The sequence below is a fragment of the Panthera pardus genome, unplaced genomic scaffold (assembly GCF_024362965.1).
Source record: "Panthera pardus isolate Hobbes unplaced genomic scaffold, ASM2436296v1 HiC_scaffold_1, whole genome shotgun sequence".
In the NCBI taxonomy this organism is placed as follows: Eukaryota; Metazoa; Chordata; class Mammalia; order Carnivora; family Felidae; genus Panthera; species Panthera pardus.
Window position 1 is genome coordinate 1,548,309 of NW_026526654.1, and position 23,870 is coordinate 1,572,178.

The 23,870-nt window shown below is 41.0% G+C and overlaps 1 protein-coding gene across 1 annotated transcript in view; it reads right to left on the reverse strand.

Annotated features, from left to right (window-relative positions):
* Nucleotides 1-23,870, reverse strand: part of LOC128776568 (ankyrin repeat domain-containing protein 26-like) — a 49,454-nt gene that overhangs the window by 11,351 nt on the left and 14,233 nt on the right. The window contains exons 4-8 of the mRNA XM_053901333.1: nucleotides 22,508-22,598; nucleotides 18,624-18,660; nucleotides 13,973-14,045; nucleotides 5,623-5,713; nucleotides 1,739-1,775 (exon numbers count right to left, since the gene is read on the reverse strand). Of these exons, the coding sequence (XP_053757308.1) occupies nucleotides 1,739-1,775; nucleotides 5,623-5,713; nucleotides 13,973-14,045; nucleotides 18,624-18,660; nucleotides 22,508-22,598 (329 nt within the window). The remainder of the gene's footprint in view (nucleotides 1-1,738; nucleotides 1,776-5,622; nucleotides 5,714-13,972; nucleotides 14,046-18,623; nucleotides 18,661-22,507; nucleotides 22,599-23,870) is intronic.

Here is a 23,870-nt window from a genome sequence, read left to right on the forward strand (position 1 = left end):
AGAAAATCTGAGGTATGCTCGCACCTTTAATGAAACCAACACACACAAAAGCAGAAAACTGATCACGACCCTCTTGAACTCTCTATTTGAATATGCCTTTCTAAACAACTCCCCTAATCCTGGGTCCTTCATTCCTGTCATTCACCTTTATCTCACTTGGCATAACCCCCCACATTCTGACATCTTTTCTCAAACTCGTATTCCTAACCAACTCAGTGTTGTTCTCCTTGAAACCTGGTCTCCTCTGCTAATTCGATTCTTACCCTCCTTCATTGTATTCATTAGACCCACTCCCCAGCCTTCTATTATTAAAACAGTTGCCTGCAAGATCAAGACAAAAAAGAAGGAAGGAAAGAAAGAAAGAAAGAAAGAAAGAAAGAAAGAAAGAAAGAAAGAAAACCAGAATTTAAATCGCATTTCTGTCACTTATCATATCCAAATAGGTCACTTCAATCTCTTTTGAGTTTCCAATTCTCCAGGGAAACAACCATTGGGCAAGGAGGTGAAACATAGGTTGACGGACCAGAGGGTGTTTTGAGGAATTAATCTCTGTGTTTCCCTAAATCTGGAGATTCTAAGTGCTTTTGATTTGGCCTCTGGAGTAATGGAGAGTCCTTAAATGGCAGAAGTGGGGAAATTATTGGAAAAAAAAAGAATAAATACCAAGGAAAAAAGAGAAGAAAGTCAAAAGGCAAAAACACAGTACAAAAAGTCATTGGAAAAAAAAAAAAACCTCCAAAAAACCGAAAAGCTTCCTAGAACTAGACAAGGATACTAGCCCAAAGGGAAACCAGCCTGGGAACTTAGGCAACAGAGAATCATATAGCAATATCCTCGAAATAGAGAGTGAGTTTAGTTAATGTAACATGGTCTACAACTAGATATCCTTCCCTTACAGAAAACTCATTTGTCTCAAGAAGGGGGGATAGCACTACATGTAAGGAGTTGCCTGACGACATCTTGCTTTTTATGGAAAAGCCTTGACACCATGGCCATAGCTGACATCCACCCTAAAATCTCGGATGGTAAAAACAAGGGAGTAGTTACCACTACACTAATGACTTTGGTTGGCACTAGTGGTCAAATATATGAGGCCAAATGCTTGGACTAACCTGGGTTCTTAAGCAAACCCTAAATTAGTGTTCCGACATCATTACCTTTGACATTCTGAGTTGATCTGCCTTAGGATCTGTATCTTCATCTCAGTGCTGCTGAGGAACCAGGGAATGGATGTGGAAGCTTCACGGGCTAATGGGCAAAGCCCCTCAGCTACCCGTTAACTATGGAATCATGGTCGAGTCATCAACCTCCCTGAACCACAGTTGCCAAAGTAATAAAATGTAGGCTACAACAGCACAGCTACTTGGCAAAGCTATACAATGACTATATAACTGAACAGATGTTACCCATAGGATATAGTGTCTGGTCCAGTGTAGAACACGCAACAACTGCTTTTGTTCTCTGCGTTCCCTTAGGAGACACATAATTTTCAGTTCATTCATTCCCTTTCCTTTCCTTTCCTTTCATTATCCGTTTCATTTCATTTCATTCCTTTATACTTTAAGAGTGAGTGCCCACAGAAATCGGGAAAGATATCCCAAGGAGGCTGTGAGCGCAAAACCCGACATGGGGCTTGAACTCACAAACCTGAGTTGAAATCAAGAGTCACACCCTTAACCGACTGAGCCACCCGGGTGCCCCAGCAAATGTCATTTTTACAAATCCACAAAAATCCTACCTGGCTACAGAATCTTCCTCAGCATTCTTATCTGCTCCTAAAGAAGAAAGCAAAATACATGTTAAATCAACAATCGAAAAATAGAGGAAAATTACAAGTGTACGGCTTATGATTTGTTAAAAAGTATTGCTTTGGGACCACACCTGGAAACCACACTACACTGAATGGTAATTATACCATTCGTAGGCTTAAAGCACTAAGAAATCTTACTTTCTCCTCTATATTGACCAAGAGCAAGAATGGGTTTTATCAGAATTTGACACCTACAGGGGAACTGATGTTTACAATGGCCATCACTGACCGACACTGTGACACTGGAGGAAACTGGTATCGTTAGGAGAATGATTATCATGAGCTGACAATGTCAGACTGAAACTAGCATGATTTTTCTGGACTTCCACTACTAGAGGAGTTGAAAGAGAGTATCTTTATTTTGCTGTAACACGGCAGAACCTCCCCAGCTCTTCAGCAGACACTCTTCAGTTTTAGGAGGAAACACCCCCTCACAAAGTGTGCTCTATAGCTATTGTACTTTGCAGCATGGCCAAACCATAGCAAACAGACTCTCCCTGGTCTTATTTCCAATGGCAACGTAAGAAGGAAAGATTTGGCCTTCCACTTTGATATAGTTCTAACCTCTTGAGGCTGTCTCCTTCCATTGCTAGAGAGTCTATCTAGACCCACCGCACATCACAGAGGAGGATGATCCCAATGTGAGTGCTCTGTAGTGGTTCATGAGGTCATTTTTCTCAACCCTCCCCATTAGGTGACACACATCTAGAGAAATCATACTTTTTGTCATGGAAGGCAGAGGTCATCAGATCCTCTACTGATGAGCAACTAAACAAAACAAAGGGCAAAGAATATCTTGAATGCCTACATTCAATTACCAGGATATTTTCGCTTTCTAAACATTCAAAGACATCCACTCTATGATTCTAACTACATGACACCTGGAAAGAGCAAGGCTATGGAGCTAAGGGTTGGGGTGAATGTAGGGAGAAACGGGCACAGCACAGAGGACTTTTCAGGCAGTGGAACTCTTTCACACGGTACCACAAAGGTGGATCCACATCATTACACATTTGTTAAGACTCATAGAATGTATAACACCAAGGCTGAACACTAATGCAAATTAGAGACTTGGCCTCCAAATGAAGAGTTCGTGTCCAGAGAAAATGCACCACTGTTGTCAGGGTGCCTGGGTGGCTCAGTTGGTTCAGCGTCCAACTCTGGATCTGAGCTCAGGTCATGATCTCACAGTTCATGGGATCAAGTCCTGCATCAGGCTCTGGGCTGACAGCACAGGATTCTTTCCCCCCTCTCCCTCTGCCCCTTGGCTGCTCACACGCATGCATGCTCTCTCGCTCAAAACTCAACCAAGGAACTGAAAAAAAAAATTCCTACTCAAAATGGACCGCTGTCGTGCAAGATGTTAACAACAGGGGAGGCTAGGCGTGTACGGGAGCATGGTATGGTATATGGAGACTCTCTGTACTTCCTATTATATTTTGCTGTGAACTTAAAACTGATGTAAAACATCAGGCTTACTAAATGTATGAAACAACAAAAACAACAAAATATGGTTTCCATTGAAGCTACTCTTAGCATATACTAACTCATGATACAGTCACCTTGAACATTAAAATAGAGATCAAAGTAACACAATAGGGGTACTGTCTCCCATTTGGAAGTATATGAAAATGCATAAACAAAACACAAAAATACAACAGTTATTTGTATACTTAGGCAACAAAACAATTGATGAATATGATCCAAAATCTTATACCTATAAACAGGGGTTCAGCACCATAGGAATCAAACCTGGGTTCTCCATATAATTACGAGATTTTCATTCTAATTTTAAATCAAAAATCATTATGTTGATCATACCTCAGAATCATAATGAAAGCTTAATCACATAAAAAAAAAAGATTATAATGACCTCATATTGCCCTAGTAATTTTTATACAAATACCTACTTCATATGGATGATGAAACTGAAACCAGTACCATGGTAACCATCATGTTACTTGCTAGGAAAACAAAATTTGAAGACACCACCAAAAATGACGTCAGGGCTATAATTCCTATGCAGAACAGATTTCATCCAGCAGGCCAAAGATGGCTACCCTCAGAACATCCTACTTGAATGACTGGCCCTTGGTTGTTCCCTGGGATCTTGGATTTAAGGAGGGTTCCCACCATTCCCTAGCTGGTTAAGAGTGGTTCACTGTGCCTAAGTGCTGGTACAAGCAATGTCCTCAAGGCTGTACACTTGATTTCCTTGGTGGAAACCTGGAATTTTGGGACATGCTAAGGAGAAGATGCCTATGTGATTAGCATTTGATGAAAACCTCGGGCACTGAGTATCCATAAGCCTCGTACTGGCAGACCACATTTCACTTGTGCTGTCCTAATTTCATGCTGGAGGAATTTAGCACATCCTGCTAACTCCATAGAGAAAGGATTGCTGGAAGCCTGCGCTTGGTTTCCTCTGGCCTTCACCCCATGCACCATTGCTCGGTGCTCATTGGCCTTTCTAGCCTGTCCCCATACCAAGCCACACGCATGACTACAACTATATGCTGAGTCCTGTGAGCTCTTCTAGCGAATAATCAAATCTGGGTGTCATTGGGATGCCTCTAACACAACTGCATTATATGAAATTTTATTATTTCGGTTGATGTCTTTCACGTGGTTACAGTCAGAAGGTTATGTCACAGAATACCTTTCCTGGAATCTCTTTTCTTGGTGTTTGCCTTGAAAATTCCTACATCCCTACATACCCATTTGAAGAAAGGTTTAAAAGGAATAGATGAAATCATGATGTCAGAAAGTGTGAAACAAGCAACAATCTTATTTTACTCTAAAAAAAAACAGAGAAAGAGAGCAAATCCTGGTGATTGCCCCTATGTTCTACCATATAAAAGTTCTCTGAAATATGAAAAATCAGTTAATTTTCTCCAACTACCTAGGACTTAGTTCATTTTTCTGGCAGATAGGAATCAAAGAAGTAACAGGGATCATTCTACAACAATCAGAACTGTCAGACAGAATATGAAAACATACTACTGATTATAGTGTTCTTTTGTTTCTTTTCCTTATGTTCCTAGAACATTAAAAATATAGTTCACCTATTAAAGGCGGTTATCGCCAAAATAATCAAAACTCACAAATACGGCATCCAAAATGTCAGATGAGTTATCTTGATGTCTCCCTATCTGACCCTCCTTCCAATTCTCTTATTTTGCCCTAAATGATACTACCGTATGAAGTACCCCCATTTTATATGGCATTAACGTATATACATTTATCACTGACTACAAATGCTTATGTTCACCCATGGTAGTTAGGACATAACTCTGCATCATCAGCTAGGTCAGTCCTTACTGTCTTGCCAACAGTGAGCATCACAGTAAGAGTGGGGACATTTGGGGATACTACTCTGACAAATTCTGGTACGAGAAGCTCACCTGAGAGTGTTGCTGCATTTCAAATAGTCTGCTCTTCCCTTTAAAGGACTAGTGTATTTTACCACCTTCCAGTAGAAACACAATACACACCGGCTTACTTTCCTTCATTTACTCCCTGTAGTCTCCGCCATTCACATCATTCCCTGTTTGGCTCGTCTCTTCTTTCCTGAGGTTCCTTAGGCCTTCCAGTGTCTTGAAAGGGAACTAGCCATTTAGCTCCTTTGGTGGCACTCTCAATTTAATCTGTTGCTGACACCACATACGATATGCAACTTATCTCCTTTTCACATCTCTTTCTCTTTCCTATGCACTTAACAGGCCGCTTTCTTTAGATATTAGAATATATCAGTATTCCTGTTTGAAATCAACATTCTGTCAAATGACCTTTGAATAAAATACAGTTCTTACCTTCTACTTGTCCATTTAATACACTTTGCCCTTTCTGATCCACAGCTCCAGAGACATGAGGAACATATTTGTTGGGCTTCTCAGACACACACTGTTAAAAGTAGCATCAGTAATGAGTTGCGTGAAGACTTCCTAATCCTTTTCCAAGAAAATATCTGAATTTATGATTTTAATAACTATCAGACTTACAAATAAGAAAACCGTATTGAACACCAAAACATTTAAATACAAAACCTCATATGTGCTCTCTTGATTCAGCGTCCCTTTGAATCTTCATTTGGCTATTGACTCTCTAAACTGATCATGGAAGGCCAGAATAAATACTTTCAAAGGCAGAAGCCTGGCTTGTATGCAGATTTCAAAAAGGAACTAACAAAACCCCTTCCTTTGCATTCCTGACCCAAATAAAAGGACATTTGAAATAAGGTTTGAAACAAAATCTTTAAAAGTGTACTTGCTATAAATGAAAACTGCTTCTAATAAAATGGCAGACATTTGTTTCAGTGTCAATTCATACCTCACATGATCAGAAACTTTGGAGTATATCATGTTGTGTATCAACAAAACACTGTCGTAGCTGCTGCTTCGTTTAGGTAAACAGAGGCTTGACCTTTTTCTTGACGAAAGAAGGGTTGGATCGAATGGCAAAGTAGTAAGAAAAACTTTTCTTAAAATTATGATGAACTAGTAGCAGAAACAATGTAGATATAGGTATGGAACTCTTCAGAATGTGTAGTAAGCATTCAAACGGCAAGTATAAGAACATGTATGTCTTAGTCACCTAAAATGTGCCAAGCACTCATTTCACTATGCACATTTTCTTTTTTACACACAACAACAATAATGATGATTATGATGATGGAGTGAGCCTTCCTACAGCTTGGTCACTCTAAGACGTTGGAGTAAAATGATGATCCGTGGTCCTCTCTGTCCAGAATGTCCCTCGCCACGGTCTACACGACTGGTCCTTCTCATCTTTCACTTGGCACCTTTTGCCACTCTCAGATCTTTTCTGACTACCAAAATTCCCACTCCCACTCTCATCCTCATCCTCACTACAAACGCCCCCAATATTCTCTCAACTAACATTGTCCATCCCCTACCGATGAAGCCTTTATAGTGACTTATAACAGATTGCTGTTGACTTACTTTTCTGCTCCGACCACAACAACCTAAACCCTCCACTTGTACACTCAGTAGCTAACTGCTTGGTACGTACTCAGTATGCAAGGACCAATTAATTAAGGTCAAAACATTTACACTAATCTCACTGAGAAGATCTCAAAAGTACCAAATCACTATACCGTTGGCCCTTGAACAAAGCAAGGGTTACGGGCTCTGATGGCCATGCACTCGAAAATCCACAAATATCTTTTGAAACCTCAAAACCAAATAAAAAAAAAACAAAAATTCCTACCGAATTTCCTACTTTAAAAGCAATCACACTTAAAAATCAAAAAGTATATATGTATTGAAAACCAGAACATTAAAGCAGAATCGCTTGTATATGCTCTCTAGGTCTAATCTACCTTTTCGGCCTAGTTTGGCCATTGACTCTGTAAACTGAGCATGGGAGGTCAGGGTTAGGATAACGGAATGCTGAGCTTACCAACAATATTCACAGTCGATTAATGCATGTTTTCCCTGTTATATGTATTACATACTGTATTTTTACACTATAAACTGAAGGAAAGGTTACTAAGAAACTCGTAAGGAAGGGGTGCTGGGTGGCACTGTCGGTTCAGGGTCAGGCTCTTGACTTTGGCTCAGGTCATGATCTATACTTCCTGAGTTGAACGCTGACAGTGTGGAGCCTGATGAAAATTCTCCCTCTGCCCCCACTTCCCTACTCACGTGCTCTGTCCTCTCTCTCTCTCCCAAAATGAATAATTAAAAAAAAACCAAGATGAAAAAGAAAATCATAAGGAAGAGAAAATATGTTTACAGGATGGTACTGTGTTTATTGAAAAAAATCTGTATGTATGTGGACTCCCACAGTCCAAACGCATCTTGTTCAAGGCTCAAATGTATACCTTTATGATGTCATCGCTAAGAGCTTACGGGAACTTATTATAGCCCCAAATGAGAACATCAAAAACCCATTCTAACTTTGCCAATCTTTTCTGGACACAAGGGCCATTTTATTGGCCTTTGAACATCTTCCCATGGAAAACAAGTATTCTTTGGGGGGCCTGGGTGACTTAGTCGATTAGGCACCCAACTTTGCAATTGCGAAAAGCAAAGCAAAAGGTGGAGGGGGGAGTTAAGATGGCAGGGGAGGGGATCAGAATTTCCCTTGTCCCTCAAACACAGCAGTATTGAGGTCACAACACTTGGAATACCAGGAATACAGGCTGCAGAGGGACAGAAAAATCTCCGCAGGTGCAGAGTGACAGCTTGGCGGGACAGAAGGGTGTGTATGAGAATTGGGAGAAATAAAATGGGCAGCACAGGCATGGAGTGGGGGAAGGCCTTTGGTGGAGAAACGAAAGGAAGGTAGAGAGAGAGAGGCTGTGGCAAGTGCATTTGGATATGAGAAAGCCTGTCCGGACCACAGACCAAGGAGAGGTCCAGAGAGCCAGTTTCTACTTTGGAAAACAGCCTTAGAGGGTAAAAAACAGAATTTTCAAGGTGGCCACACTTTCTCTCGACCAGAGCTACCACCTCCCATGCCTGGTGGGGAGGGAGCCGCCCCTAGGCTTGGTAGCAATCTCAGGGCTACACTGGGAGAGAACACCTTGAGTATGGTGGAAAGGGGAGGTATTGCCCTGCCCAAGGGAAAAAGACCGTGCAGGCACGAGCCAGAGGCCCTCTGTCCACTGGGCAGAGTGGCGCAACTCCACTACCAGGTCCGAGCAAAGCGGGATCCTACAGGGTTTTGAATCCCAGCTCAGTACTCAGGTGGCACAGGGGACTGTGCAGCAAGGCAAGCCGGCTCCCCAGGCTATTCCGTGAGGATAGCCTAAACAGTGAGTTTTGAGACACCTCGTGTGGGCAGGAGAGATGGGGTGTCGCCATGTCTCTCCCCATGACCAACATCGTGGGGCTTCAGGGAATGGACAGTGAGCCTCAGTGAAGGCAGGCCCATTGCACCAAACCCTGACACTCTGTGCCTCGTAACTGCTTCTCTATAGGAGTGAGACTGACACTGATGGGACCAGACAGCCCCTGCTCTAGACCAGCACAGCCACCAGTCCCAGGCACCAATAGACAACTCTCCTCCGGTTTTCTATCTTTGTTTGTTTGTTTGTTTTCGTTTGAGTTATTATTCTTTTGTCTTTCCTTTTTCTTTTTTAAAGTTTATTTCTTCATTTTGAGAGAGAGAGTGAGTGATCAAGCAGAAGAGATGCAGAGAGAGGGAGAGAGACAGAATCCGAGCAGGATCCATGCTCTCACTGCAGAACCTGGTGGGGGTTTCGAACCCACCAACAGCGACAACATGACGTGAGCCAAATTCAAGAGTCAGACGCTTCACCTACTGAGCCACCCAGGCGCCCATCTTTTCTTTCCTTTGCTTTCCCTTTCTTCTCTTTTCCCTTTTTTTCTCTTTCTACTCTCCTCTTTCCCCTTCTCCCTTTGGAAACAGCCTAGTAGTCTTGAGTTGACGTGGGTCAAAGCTAATTATATATCTACATTTATCTCTATATCTTAATATATACCTATATATCTATACATAGATATATCTATAGATATATCTATATATTTTTTTTCCCCTTTGTTCCTCTGTTCTGGTTCTTTGTTTGTTTCATTGTACATTTTCTCTATACTTTTCTAGATCTCCTTCTTCATTTTCCTCCCTCTCTTTCTGGATTAAGCCCTATAGCTCCTTTGAGTCACTTCCTGGTCTTTTTTTCAACTCCAGTCATTTCTCTTTTTGTTTGGGCTAAGGATTCTTCCCCATCTTCTTCCCCTCTTTTCCAGGATTACTTCAACAAACAAATCAAAGCACACCTGGTGGAAGGCCCAAACCGCCACTCCAAGTAGCGAGAACAGCAGCCAAAGACGCACCGAAAGAGTGCACACAACACACTCAAAAAAAATTTGTTCAACGGCCAGGCCCTGGACAGTGTAGGAGCTCTTTTTATTACAGTAGTACTCGCAGGTGTGGGACACAGAACAAGCTATTAACACACACGAAGGGCCGGAATCTAGCCAAAACGACGAAATCACAGAATTCCCCTCAAAAAAAATTCCGGGAAGAAAGGACAGCCAGAGAAGGGCTCAAAAGAGACAGAAACCATATATGTGAGCACATTTTTTGGAATGACACTCACAAGACGCATAGTTGCGCCTGAAACCACGCATAGAAGACGGCAGACAATCTACTGCTTCAGAGATCAAGGACCTAAGGAATCGTCATGATGAACGCTGAACATGAAATGGTGTAAAGGAGATACAAAGTAAACTAGATGCAGTGACGGCAAGGACGGGAGAAGCAGCAGACAGAATCGGTGAAACAGAAGATACAATTGTGGACAAAGATGAAGCAGGGAAAGGAAAGGAAGGAAATGACTAGATCACGAGGCAGGTACTAGAGACCTAGGTGATTCAGTGAGATGAAATATTAGCCAGATCCTAGGAGTCCCAGAAGAAGAAGAGTGAGAGAAAGGGGCAGAAGGTTTTTTTTGAACAACTTATAGCTGAGAGCTTCCCTCATCTGGGGAAGGAAACGGGCATCCAAGTCCTGGCGGCACAGAGAATTCCTTTCCAAATCAACAAACCCAGGTCAACACCACGACATGCCATAGCGAAACTGGAAAACTACAAAGATAAAGAGAGGATTCTGAAAGCAGCTAGGGACAAACGGGTCTTAATCGACAAGGGAAGACACATAAGGGTAGCAGCAGACCTGTCCAAAGAAACTTGGCAGGGCAGAAGGGAGGGGTAGGAAACGGTCAATGTGCTGAATGGGAACATCTGCGGCGAAGGATCCCTTCCCAGGCAAGGCTGACATTTAGAACAGAAAGAGAGAGAAAGGCTTTCCCAGACAAACAAAACCTAATGGAGTTCATGACCACTAAACCAGCCCTGCGGGAGATCCTAACGGGCGACTCTGTGAGTGGAAAGCAGCAGAGACTACAAAGGACCAGAGGCCTCACCAAAAGCATGAAACCTTCAGATAACACAATGACACTAAATCCATATCTTTAACTAATCACTCTGAATGGGAATGGACTCAATGCCGCAATCAAAAGACACAGGGAATCAGAATGGGTAAAACACAAAACAAAACCAAACAACAAGATCCATCTATATGTTGTCAACAAGACACTGATTTTAGACCCTAGGACACCTCCAGGTTCAAAGTGAAGGTATGGGGAACCACCTATCATGCTACTAGAAGTCAAAAGAAAGCTGGACTCGCCACACTTCCACCAGACAGACTAGATATTAAAGCAGAGACTGTAGTAACAGATTCAGAAGGGCATTGGATCATAATTAAGGGGTCTATCCATCAAGAGGAGCTAACAATTGCAAGTGTTTATGCCCCCAAAGTGAAAGCCCACACATATGAATCGATTACTCACAAACATGATTAAAGGTATACATACAAATACCATGATTGTAGACGACTTTAAGACTCCACTCATGGCAAAAGGCGGATCGTCAAGGCAGAAAATCAGTAAGGAAACACAGATCCAATGTGTCATTGGACCAGACGTATTCAGATATACATAGATATATATTGGCCTCATATATATACATTTATATACATGGATATCAACACCGATATATTAAGATCTTTTCATCCAACAGCAGTAGAACGCACATTCTTCTTAAGTGCACATAGAACATTCTCCAATGTCTCCAAGTGACATCCTGGGTCACAAAACAGCCCTCCACAAATATAAGAGGACTGAGATCATACCTTGCATATTGTCAGATCACAACAACGAGCACTTGCTCATTCTTTCTCTCTCTCCCTCCCTTTCCAAGAGAAATGCAAACATTTCAAAAACATTTATCTCAGCCCCTTCCAAGAAAGAGAAAAACAAGAATAATAAACCTTGTGGGGCAACGAGTCCTGGATGGAAACCCCACACAGACAGTAGAATTCCATAACCAATATGTTGACAATGGAGTTGACAGAGAGTGATGTACTAAAAGAACAGACACTAAAGAAATAGTTTCTGCAAGGACAAATTAGGGTAGGGGTAAACCATTAAAAACGAGCCTGGTGCGGGGAACACATATGTGGCACAGTCAGTTCAGCATCCACCTTCAGCTCATGAGTCATGATCTCACGGTTTGTGGTTATCAGCCCCACGTTGAGCTCTGTGTTGACAGCTCGGAGCCTGCAGCCTGCTTTGGATTCTGTGTGTCTCTCTGTCTCTGCCCCTACCCCGCTTGCACTCTGTGTCTCTCTCTGTCTCAAAAATAAATAAACTTTGAAAAATAATTAAAAATACCGTAATAAGCATGGGTTGAGAAGAGGGAAAAAGGAAAAAACAAAACAAAACAAAACAAATGACCAATCAATCAAGCATGAGCTTAAGACAAAAAAGAAAAGGAAAAATGTGAGCCAAAGAAGGTAAGTGGAAACAACATACATTTTTCAACAGGTACATAAGTAGGATTGGGAATATACTATGAAAAATAGTCCCTTTTAAACCTTTTAAAGATATATGTCTTTATATATGTGTGATATATATATATATATATATGTGTGTGTGTGTGTGTGTGTGTGTGTGTGTGTGTACGTATAGGTGTACATAAATATGTATACATATAAGTGTGTATTTATATATAAGTGTAAATATATATGTGTTTATATGTGTATATTATATATATCTCTACCGATATCTGTCTATCTATATCTATCTATCTATCTATCTATCTATATCCATATCCATCTATCTATGTATCTATGTATATAATATTTATGTAAAAGAGAGGCTTTGATTCACAGTATATCCCTAATAATACTGACTCTTATCACTCTACAGTTATCTGGTTATAAATACTGTAATAAAGAATTTAATTTTTTTCACTATAAATAAATTGTTCAATTCCTGGCATCTATCGCTTCCGAAAAGCTAGAAATTATTACTAGACTAACAAAAGAACAGAAAAAGAGAGGTTCCTAACACGTCAACTTTCACTATGGAGGAAGAATTGGGAATGAGAATTCTAGGAGGAAATGGGAACCTTTAAAGGATGTAGGTAATGGGACACAGATGGGGTTAAACAAACCAAGGCTGAGGACTTTTTCTCTGCACTTCTAAGCTCACAATGGGAGGATACCAAAAATATACTGTAACCTTCTTTCTTATGTAACTCCTGATTGCCTCAATAGAATTCATTTGCGTGTATACATGTTAAACACTAAAACGGAATATAAACTGAAGCCTGACTTTTTAAATTCACATATTTAATTGTGATATATCATGCGTATTTTGTTACTTTTCAAACTCCATTCTACGGAATTCCATTTCCCTACTCATTTGTTCACATTCAACAACCATGACATTGCTTCTTCCAAGCAAGACTTTATTTTAGGAGCTCCAGGAGTCAAACCAGTGCGTTTCCTAACCTCCAGGAGCTTATCATGATTTAGGGGCTTTGAAATGAATACTGAAATAAATATCAGATGTCTGAAACTTTAAATTTTAGAATCTGACACAAGGACTAGGAGGAGATAGTGTTCAAAGCTAGAATGGGCAAGATTTCTGAAATTAGAAATTTGACACCTTGGCTATGAAGAGCCTCTGCCCATAGAGCTACTCTTTTCAGCAAAATACGTATTCTTCGGGGAGATGCACAATTTTAACTTACTCTTCATGGAGTTATTTCAAAACTACAGGGGAACACCTTTGTAAGGTAAATGTTGAGAAATAATGTAAACATCTAAATTTCTACATTTTCTACTATGGTTTTATTCTAAATGTAGAACAAAGGATAGAGCCAAAAGAAAATCCTGTATCTCACCAAAATAAAACTTGCCCGGGGCGGGGGGCAACCTACAATAGATACTTGGACCCAATCACGTTTCATTTAGGCGTGAGTATTATCAGTCATGTTACGATCACAGTAAGAATCCTTATCCTTAAGCAAACGTCATATTGCCTCCATTGTGGGAAAGCTTTTCCCACTATAATTTGACGGTCATTATATATTTTCCAGCCCATTCTTTTATCAGCCTCCACCTGTAGGATTTACCACAGTACAACAAAACAAAACAAAACAAAACATTCAACGCGTCATGTATCTGTAAAGTGGTTTGTTCTTGCCAACTTTCCATGACACACATAAAATGATGATACACAGGCTCCTCTTAAATTTTCAGAGTGAATAAGGGAGAAAACTCAATTCAGAGCAGGAAAGTGAGTTTCACAGGAGGGTACTTTACCTTGGTACCAAAATCTAAGTCTTGGCTAGATGAGGTAGACCATGAATCGTCAGGACCAGGTTTGTCGGAAAGCCTTTAGAGCAAAAAAATACAACAAACACATGTTCATTCATTTAAAAACAAAATTTAAAAAAGTTAAGGGAAAGGTCACCTATCTGTTTATTCCACGAAGTTTCTTGGTATAATGAAAAGTTGGCCTCTGGTTTTGTCATTAAGTTTTATTTTAATTCCAGTAATAGGAACATCCAGAGTTATAGTAGTTTAAGTTGTACAAAATAGTGATTCACCAACTCCATACTCACCCCGTGCTCATCATGACAAGGGCACTCCTTCATCCCCATCATCTCTTTCACCCCTCCCACCACTCACCTCCTCTCCACAACCATCCGTTTCTTCTCTGCAGGTAAGAGCCTATTTCTTGGTTTGTCTCCCCTTTTGTTTCCTCCCTTTGCTCGTTTGTTGTTTCTTAAGGGCTACATGAGTAAAATCATATGGTATTTGTCTTTCCCTGACTTTGCTTACCATACTACCCTCAGGCTCCATCCAGGTGATTGCAAATGGCAAGATTGCATTGTTTTATGGTTGAGTAATATTACAGTGTGTGTGTGTGTGTGCATGTGTGTGTGCGTGTGTGTGTCTGTGTGTATGGATATACATATACACACACACATACATTCATATAGGGCTTCTTCTTCGTTCACTCAGCTGTCAATGGACGCTTGCGCTGGCTGTTGGAAATAATGCCGCAATAAACACAGGAGTGCGTGTGTCCCGTGGAATTCTTGTTTTTGTATTCTCTTGGGTAGTATCCAGTAGTGCAATTACTGGATCATAGGAGAGTTCTGTTTTTAATTTTTTGAGGAACCTGCATACTGTTTTCCACAGGGGCCGCACCCATTTGCATTTCCACCAACGGTGCAAGAGGTTTCCTTAGTCTCCACATCCTCGCAAACACTTGCTTCTTGTGTCTTGGAATGTAGCCATTCTGACAGGTGTGACGTGGTATCTCGTTGTAGTTTGGGGGAGCATCTTTTCATGTGTCTGTTGACGATCTGTTGTTGTCGTTGGAAAAGTGTCTGGTTATGTGTACTGCTCATTTGTAAACTGGGCTTTTTTGGAGGGGGGTGATGTTGACATGAATCAAGTTTTTAGACATTGTGAACACTAACCCTTTACTGGATTTGCCAAATATTTCCAAATTTGTTCTCCCATTCCAGAGGTTGCCTTTCAGTTTTGACTCTTTCCTTCACTGTGCAAAAGCTTTGTAGGTTGAAGTAGTCCTCAAATTTTATTCTTGCTGTATTTCCCTTGGCTCAAGAGACATAACTAGTAAAATGTTGCTACAGCCAAAGTTAGAGAAATGACGGCCTGTGCTCTCTTCAAGGATTTTTTTTTTTTTTAGGGTTTCAAGCCTCACACTTAGGTCTTTAATTCATTTTGAGTTTATTTGTGTGTATGGTACAGAAATTGGTCCAGGTTCATTCTTTGGCATGTGGCTTGTCCAGTTGTCCCAACACCATTTGGTGAAGAGACTGCCTTTTCCCCACTGGATAGTCTTTCCTGTTTGTGGAAGATGAACTGACCATACAGTGGTGGATTGATGTCTGGGTTTGCGGTTCTATTCCACTGAGCAATGAGGCTATTTTGTACGCCAGTACCCACAATACTGTTTGGATACCACACACACACAAGCACATACAAACACACACGCAGACACACACACACAATGAAATATTACGCAGCTCTAAATGAGAATGAGATCCTGCTATCTGCAACATCATGGATGTACCTAGATGGCATGAGGATAAGTGAAATAAGTCAGACAGAGAAAGACAAATCCTCTATGATTTCACTTCTGTGTAGAATGTAAAAAGGGGAATCAATGAACAAACAGAGCAAAAGCAGAAACACACCCATAAATGCAGAGATTTGACTCTTGCCAGAAGGGAGGGGAGGTGGGGGGATGGACAAAATGGGGGAAGGGGAGAGGGAGTTCAGGGTTCCAGTTATAGAATGAATAAATCACAAGGCTCAAAGGTACAGCATAGGGAATCTAGCCTGTGGTATCGTAATAGCCTCATACATTAACAGATGGGAGCTACGCTTATGGCGATCACGGTGAAACATCCAGAGTTGTTGCATCACATATTACATTGTGTGTCACGTAGACCTCCGTTTAAGTAAACGTATCGAAGTTTAGGTTTCTATGTTATGAGTGGTAGTACTAACTAGAGATTGAAAGACTCAAAGTTCCCAAGGCCAACTTTGTTCCCACACTGGTCTTGCCTTGTTTAGGTCCATAATAACTAGCAAGACACTCCAAGCCTTCAGGGGCATTCAGCTACCCAAGGAGGGAGACTGTGATCAAAATGTTCCTGGGAGTTGTGCCTCTATTTCTCTATATGCTGCCTGAATATTTTCTTCCCTATGAGCTCCCACTCCTACATCACTCTTTGGCACGGTTCTGTGGCATTCCCCAACCTTTCAATCTGTAGGCTATGAAGCCATTCACTCCTACAACAAGGATGGGCTCCAATGACCGAGGGTAGGGACCATGTCCTGCTCCTGGAGAACAAGCGAATTGGGAGTCTCACTCATCCACACAGTCACCTCAACATAGGCATGTTATCACCGATCCAGATGAAGCTCCCTTACTGATTTCACAAGTCAGACCTACCCCTGCCCAGCCCTACAAGTACATGGGAAGGGCATCACAGATTTAGGAAAAGAGGTGGAGTGAAGAGACAGCTTGCCTTGGGCCATACATCTCTGATGTTCGGAATCTTCACCCCCACCCCCAATTCCTTGAGAGGATCTAAGCTATCCTCCCTCAGTTGGGGTGGAAGTAGGGGATATCATATTTCTATCTGCTGTAAACAGACTCTTCCCAGAAGCTCAAATGATTTTTAATCTCTCTCATCAGAAAATCTGAGGTATGCTCGCACCTTTAATGAAACCAACACACACAAAAGCAGAAAACTGATCACGACCCTCTTGAACTCTCTATTTGAATATGCCTTTCTAAACAACTCCCCTAATCCTGGGTCCTTCATTCCTGTCATTCACCTTTATCTCACTTGGCATAACCCCCCACATTCTGACATCTTTTCTCAAACTCGTATTCCTAACCAACTCAGTGTTGTTCTCCTTGAAACCTGGTCTCCTCTGCTAATTCGATTCTTACCCTCCTTCATTGTATTCATTAGACCCACTCCCCAGCCTTCTATTATTAAAACAGTTGCCTGCAAGATCAAGACAAAAAAGAAGGAAGGAAAGAAAGAAAGAAAGAAAGAAAGAAAGAAAGAAAGAAAACCAGAATTTAAATCGCATTTCTGTCACTTATCATATCCAAATAGGTCACTTCAATCTCTTTTGAGTTTCCAATTCTCCAGGGAAACAACCATTGGGCAAGGAGGTGAAACATAGGTTGACGGACCAGAGGGTGTTTTGAGGAATTAATCTCTGTGTTTCCCTAAATCTGGAGATTCTAAGTGCTTTTGATTTGGCCTCTGGAGTAATGGAGAGTCCTTAAATGGCAGAAGTGGGGAAATTATTGGGAAAAAAAAGAATAAATACCAAGGAAAAAAGAGAAGAAAGTCAAAAGGCAAAAACACAGTACAAAAAGTCATTGGAAAAAAAAAAAAAACTCCAAAAAACCGAAAAGCTTCCTAGAACTAGACAAGGATACTAGCCCAAAGGGAAACCAGCCTGGGAACTTAGGCAACAGAGAATCATATAGCAATATCCTCGAAATAGAGAGTGAGTTTAGTTAATGTAACATGGTCTACAACTAGATATCCTTCCCTTACAGAAAACTCATTTGTCTCAAGAAGGGGGGATAGCACGACATGTAAGGAGTTGCCTGACGACATCTTGCTTTTTATGGAAAAGCCTTGACACCATGGCCATAGCTGACATCCACCCTAAAATCTCGGATGGTAAAAACAAGGGAGTAGTTACCACTACACTAATGACTTTGGTTGGCACTAGTGGTCAAATATATGAGGCCAAATGCTTGGACTAACCTGGGTTCTTAAGCAAACCCTAAATTAGTGTTCCGACATCATTACCTTTGACATTCTGAGTTGATCTGCCTTAGGATCTGTATCTTCATCTCAGTGCTGCTGAGGAACCAGGGAATGGATGTGGAAGCTTCACGGGCTAATGGGCAAAGCCCCTCAGCTACCCGTTAACTATGGAATCATGGTCGAGTCATCAACCTCCCTGAACCACAGTTGCCAAAGTAATAAAATGTAGGCTACAACAGCACAGCTACTTGGCAAAGCTATACAATGACTATATAACTGAACAGATGTTACCCATAGGATATAGTGTCTGGTCCAGTGTAGAACACGCAACAACTGCTTTTGTTCTCTGCGTTCCCTTAGGAGACACATAATTTTCAGTTCATTCATTCCCTTTCCTTTCCTTTCCTTTCATTATCCGTTTCATTTCATTTCATTCCTTTATACTTTAAGAGTGAGTGCCCACAGAAATCGGGAAAGATATCCCAAGGAGGCTGTGAGCGCAAAACCCGACATGGGGCTTGAACTCACAAACCTGAGTTGAAATCAAGAGTCACACCCTTAACCGACTGAGCCACCCGGGTGCCCCAGCAAATGTCATTTTTACAAATCCACAAAAATCCTACCTGGCTACAGAATCTTCCTCAGCATTCTTATCTGCTCCTAAAGAAGAAAGCAAAATACATGTTAAATCAACAATCGAAAAATAGAGGAAAATTACAAGTGTACGGCTTATGATTTGTTAAAAAGTATTGCTTTGGGACCACACCTGGAAACCACACTACACTGAATGGTAATTATACCATTCGTAGGCTTAAAGCACTAAGAAATCTTACTTTCTCCTCTATATTGACCAAGAGCAAGAATGGGTTTTATCAGAATTTGACACCTACAGGGGAACTGATGTTTACAATGGCCATCACTGACCGACACTGTGACACTGGAGGAAACTGGTATCGTTAGGAGAATGATTATCATGAGCTGACAATGTCAGACTGAAACTAGCATGATTTTTCTGGACTTCCACTACTAGAGGAGTTGAAAGAGAGTATCTTTATTTTGCTGTAACACGGCAGAACCTCCCCAGCTCTTCAGCAGACACTCTTCAGTTTTAGGAGGAAACACCCCCTCACAAAGTGTGCTCTATAGCTATTGTACTTTGCAGCATGGCCAAACCATAGCAAACAGACTCTCCCTGGTCTTATTTCCAATGGCAACGTAAGAAGGAAAGATTTGGCCTTCCACTTTGATATAGTTCTAACCTCTTGAGGCTGTCTCCTTCCATTGCTAGAGAGTCTATCTAGACCCACCGCACATCACAGAGGAGGATGATCCCAATGTGAGTGCTCTGTAGTGGTTCATGAGGTCATTTTTCTCAACCCTCCCCATTAGGTGACACACATCTAGAGAAATCATACTTTTTGTCATGGAAGGCAGAGGTCATCAGATCCTCTACTGATGAGCAACTAAACAAAACAAAGGGCAAAGAATATCTTGAATGCCTACATTCAATTACCAGGATATTTTCGCTTTCTAAACATTCAAAGACATCCACTCTATGATTCTAACTACATGACACCTGGAAAGAGCAAGGCTATGGAGCTAAGGGTTGGGGTGAATGTAGGGAGAAACGGGCACAGCACAGAGGACTTTTCAGGCAGTGGAACTCTTTCACACGGTACCACAAAGGTGGATCCACATCATTACACATTTGTTAAGACTCATAGAATGTATAACACCAAGGCTGAACACTAATGCAAATTAGAGACTTGGCCTCCAAATGAAGAGTTCGTGTCCAGAGAAAATGCACCACTGTTGTCAGGGTGCCTGGGTGGCTCAGTTGGTTCAGCGTCCAACTCTGGATCTGAGCTCAGGTCATGATCTCACAGTTCATGGGATCAAGTCCTGCATCAGGCTCTGGGCTGACAGCACAGGATTCTTTCCCCCCTCTCCCTCTGCCCCTTGGCTGCTCACACGCATGCATGCTCTCTCGCTCAAAACTCAACCAAGGAACTGAAAAAAAAAATTCCTACTCAAAATGGACCACTGTCGTGCAAGATGTTAACAACAGGGGAGGCTAGGCATGTACGGGAGCATGGTATGGTATATGGAGACTCTCTGTACTTCCTATTATATTTTGCTGTGAACTTAAAACTGATGTAAAACATCAGGCTTACTAAATGTATGAAACAACAAAAACAACAAAATATGGTTTCCATTGAAGCTACTCTTAGCATATACTAACTCATGATACAGTCACCTTGAACATTAAAATAGAGATCAAAGTAACACAATAGGGGTACTGTCTCCCATTTGGAAGTATATGAAAATGCATAAACAAAACACAAAAATACAACAGTTATTTGTATACTTAGGCAACAAAACAATTGATGAATATGATCCAAAATCTTATACCTATAAACAGGGGTTCAGCACCATAGGAATCAAACCTGGGTTCTCCATATAATTACGAGATTTTCATTCTAATTTTAAATCAAAAATCATTATGTTGATCATACCTCAGAATCATAATGAAAGCTTAATCACATAAAAAAAAAAGATTATAATGACCTCATATTGCCCTAGTAATTTTTATACAAATACCTACTTCATATGGATGATGAAACTGAAACCAGTACCATGGTAACCATCATGTTACTTGCTAGGAAAACAAAATTTGAAGACACCACCAAAAATGACGTCAGGGCTATAATTCCTATGCAGAACAGATTTCATCCAGCAGGCCAAAGATGGCTACCCTCAGAACATCCTACTTGAATGACTGGCCCTTGGTTGTTCCCTGGGATCTTGGATTTAAGGAGGGTTCCCACCATTCCCTAGCTGGTTAAGAGTGGTTCACTGTGCCTAAGTGCTGGTACAAGCAATGTCCTCAAGGCTGTACACTTGATTTCCTTGGTGGAAACCTGGAATTTTGGGACATGCTAAGGAGAAGATGCCTATGTGATTAGCATTTGATGAAAACCTCGGGCACTGAGTATCCATAAGCCTCGTACTGGCAGACCACATTTCACTTGTGCTGTCCTAATTTCATGCTGGAGGAATTTAGCACATCCTGCTAACTCCATAGAGAAAGGATTGCTGGAAGCCTGCGCTTGGTTTCCTCTGGCCTTCACCCCATGCACCATTGCTCGGTGCTCATTGGCCTTTCTAGCCTGTCCCCATACCAAGCCACACGCATGACTACAACTATATGCTGAGTCCTGTGAGCTCTTCTAGCGAATAATCAAATCTGGGTGTCATTGGGATGCCTCTAACACAACTGCATTATATGAAATTTCATTATTTCGGTTGATGTCTTTCACGTGGTTACAGTCAGAAGGTTATGTCACAGAATACCTTTCCTGGAATCTCTTTTCTTGGTGTTTGCCTTGAAAATTCCTACATCCCTACATATCCATTTGAAGAAAGGTTTAAAAGGAATAGATGAAATCATGATGTCAGAAAGTGTGAAACAAGCAACAATCTTATTTTACTCTAAAAAAAAACAGAGAAAGAGAGCAAATCCTGGTGATTGCCCCTATGTTCTACCATATAAAAGTTCTCTGAAATATGAAAAATCAGTTAATTTTCTCCAACTACCTAGGACTTAGTTCATTTTTCTGGCAGATAGGAATCAAAGAAGTAACAGGGATCATTCTACAACAATCAGAACTGTCAGACAGAATATGAAAACATACTACTGATTATAGTGTTCTTTTGTTTCTTTTCCTTATGTTCCTAGAACATTAAAAATATAGTTCACCTATTAAAGGCGGTTATCGCCAAAATAATCAAAACTCACAAATACGGCATCCAAAATGTCAGATGAGTTATCTTGATGTCTCCCTATCTGACCCTCCTTCCAATTCTCTTATTTTGCCCTAAATGATACTACCGTATGAAGTACCCCCATTTTATATGGCATTAACGTATATACATTTATCACTGACTACAAATGCTTATGTTCACCCATGGTAGTTAGGACATAACTCTGCATCATCAGCTAGGTCAGTCCTTACTGTCTTGCCAACAGTGAGCATCACAGTAAGAGTGGGGACATTTGGGGATACTACTCTGACAAATTCTGGTACGAGAAGCTCACCTGAGAGTGTTGCTGCATTTCAAATAGTCTGCTCTTCCCTTTAAAGGACTAGTGTATTTTACCACCTTCCAGTAGAAACACAATACACACCGGCTTACTTTCCTTCATTTACTCCCTGTAGTCTCCGCCATTCACATCATTCCCTGTTTGGCTCGTCTCTTCTTTCCTGAGGTTCCTTAGGCCTTCCAGTGTCTTGAAAGGGAACTAGCCATTTAGCTCCTTTGGTGGCACTCTCAATTTAATCTGTTGCTGACACCACATACGATATGCAACTTATCTCCTTTTCACATCTCTTTCTCTTTCCTATGCACTTAACAGGCCGTTTTCTTTAGATATTAGAATATATCAGTATTCCTGTTTGAAATCAACATTCTGTCAAATGACCTTTGAATAAAATACAGTTCTTACCTTCTACTTGTCCATTTAATACACTTTGCCCTTTCTGATCCACAGCTCCAGAGACATGAGGAACATATTTGTTGGGCTTCTCAGACACACACTGTTAAAAGTAGCATCAGTAATGAGTTGCGTGAAGACTTCCTAATCCTTTTCCAAGAAAATATCTGAATTTATGATTTTAATAACTATCAGACTTACAAATAAGAAAACCGTATTGAACACCAAAACATTTAAATACAAAACCTCATATGTGCTCTCTTGATTCAGCGTCCCTTTGAATCTTCATTTGGCTATTGACTCTCTAAACTGATCATGGAAGGCCAGAATAAATACTTTCAAAGGCAGAAGCCTGGCTTGTATGCAGATTTCAAAAAGGAACTAACAAAACCCCTTCCTTTGCATTCCTGACCCAAATAAAAGGACATTTGAAATAAGGTTTGAAACAAAATCTTTAAAAGTGTACTTGCTATAAATGAAAACTGCTTCTAATAAAATGGCAGACATTTGTTTCAGTGTCAATTCATACCTCACATGATCAGAAACTTTGGAGTATATCATGTTGTGTATCAACAAAACACTGTCGTAGCTGCTGCTTCGTTTAGGTAAACAGAGGCTTGACCTTTTTCTTGACGAAAGAAGGGTTGGATCGAATGGCAAAGTAGTAAGAAAAACTTTTCTTAAAATTATGATGAACTAGTAGCAGAAACAATGTAGATATAGGTATGGAACTCTTCAGAATGTGTAGTAAGCATTCAAACGGCAAGTATAAGAACATGTATGTCTTAGTCACCTAAAATGTGCCAAGCACTCATTTCACTATGCACATTTTCTTTTTTACACACAACAACAATAATGATGATTATGATGATGGAGTGAGCCTTCCTACAGCTTGGTCACTCTAAGACGTTGGAGTAAAATGATGATCCGTGGTCCTCTCTGTCCAGAATGTCCCTCGCCACGGTCTACACGACTGGTCCTTCTCATCTTTCACTTGGCACCTTTTGCCACTCTCAGATCTTTTCTGACTACCAAAATTCCCACTCCCACTCTCATCCTCATCCTCACTACAAACGCCCCCAATATTCTCTCAACTAACATTGTCCATCCCCTACCGATGAAGCCTTTATAGTGACTTATAACAGATTGCTGTTGACTTACTTTTCTGCTCCGACCACAACAACCTAAACCCTCCACTTGTACACTCAGTAGCTAACTGCTTGGTACGTACTCAGTATGCAAGGACCAATTAATTAAGGTCAAAACATTTACACTAATCTCACTGAGAAGATCTCAAAAGTACCAAATCACTATACCGTTGGCCCTTGAACAAAGCAAGGGTTACGGGCTCTGATGGCCATGCACTCGAAAATCC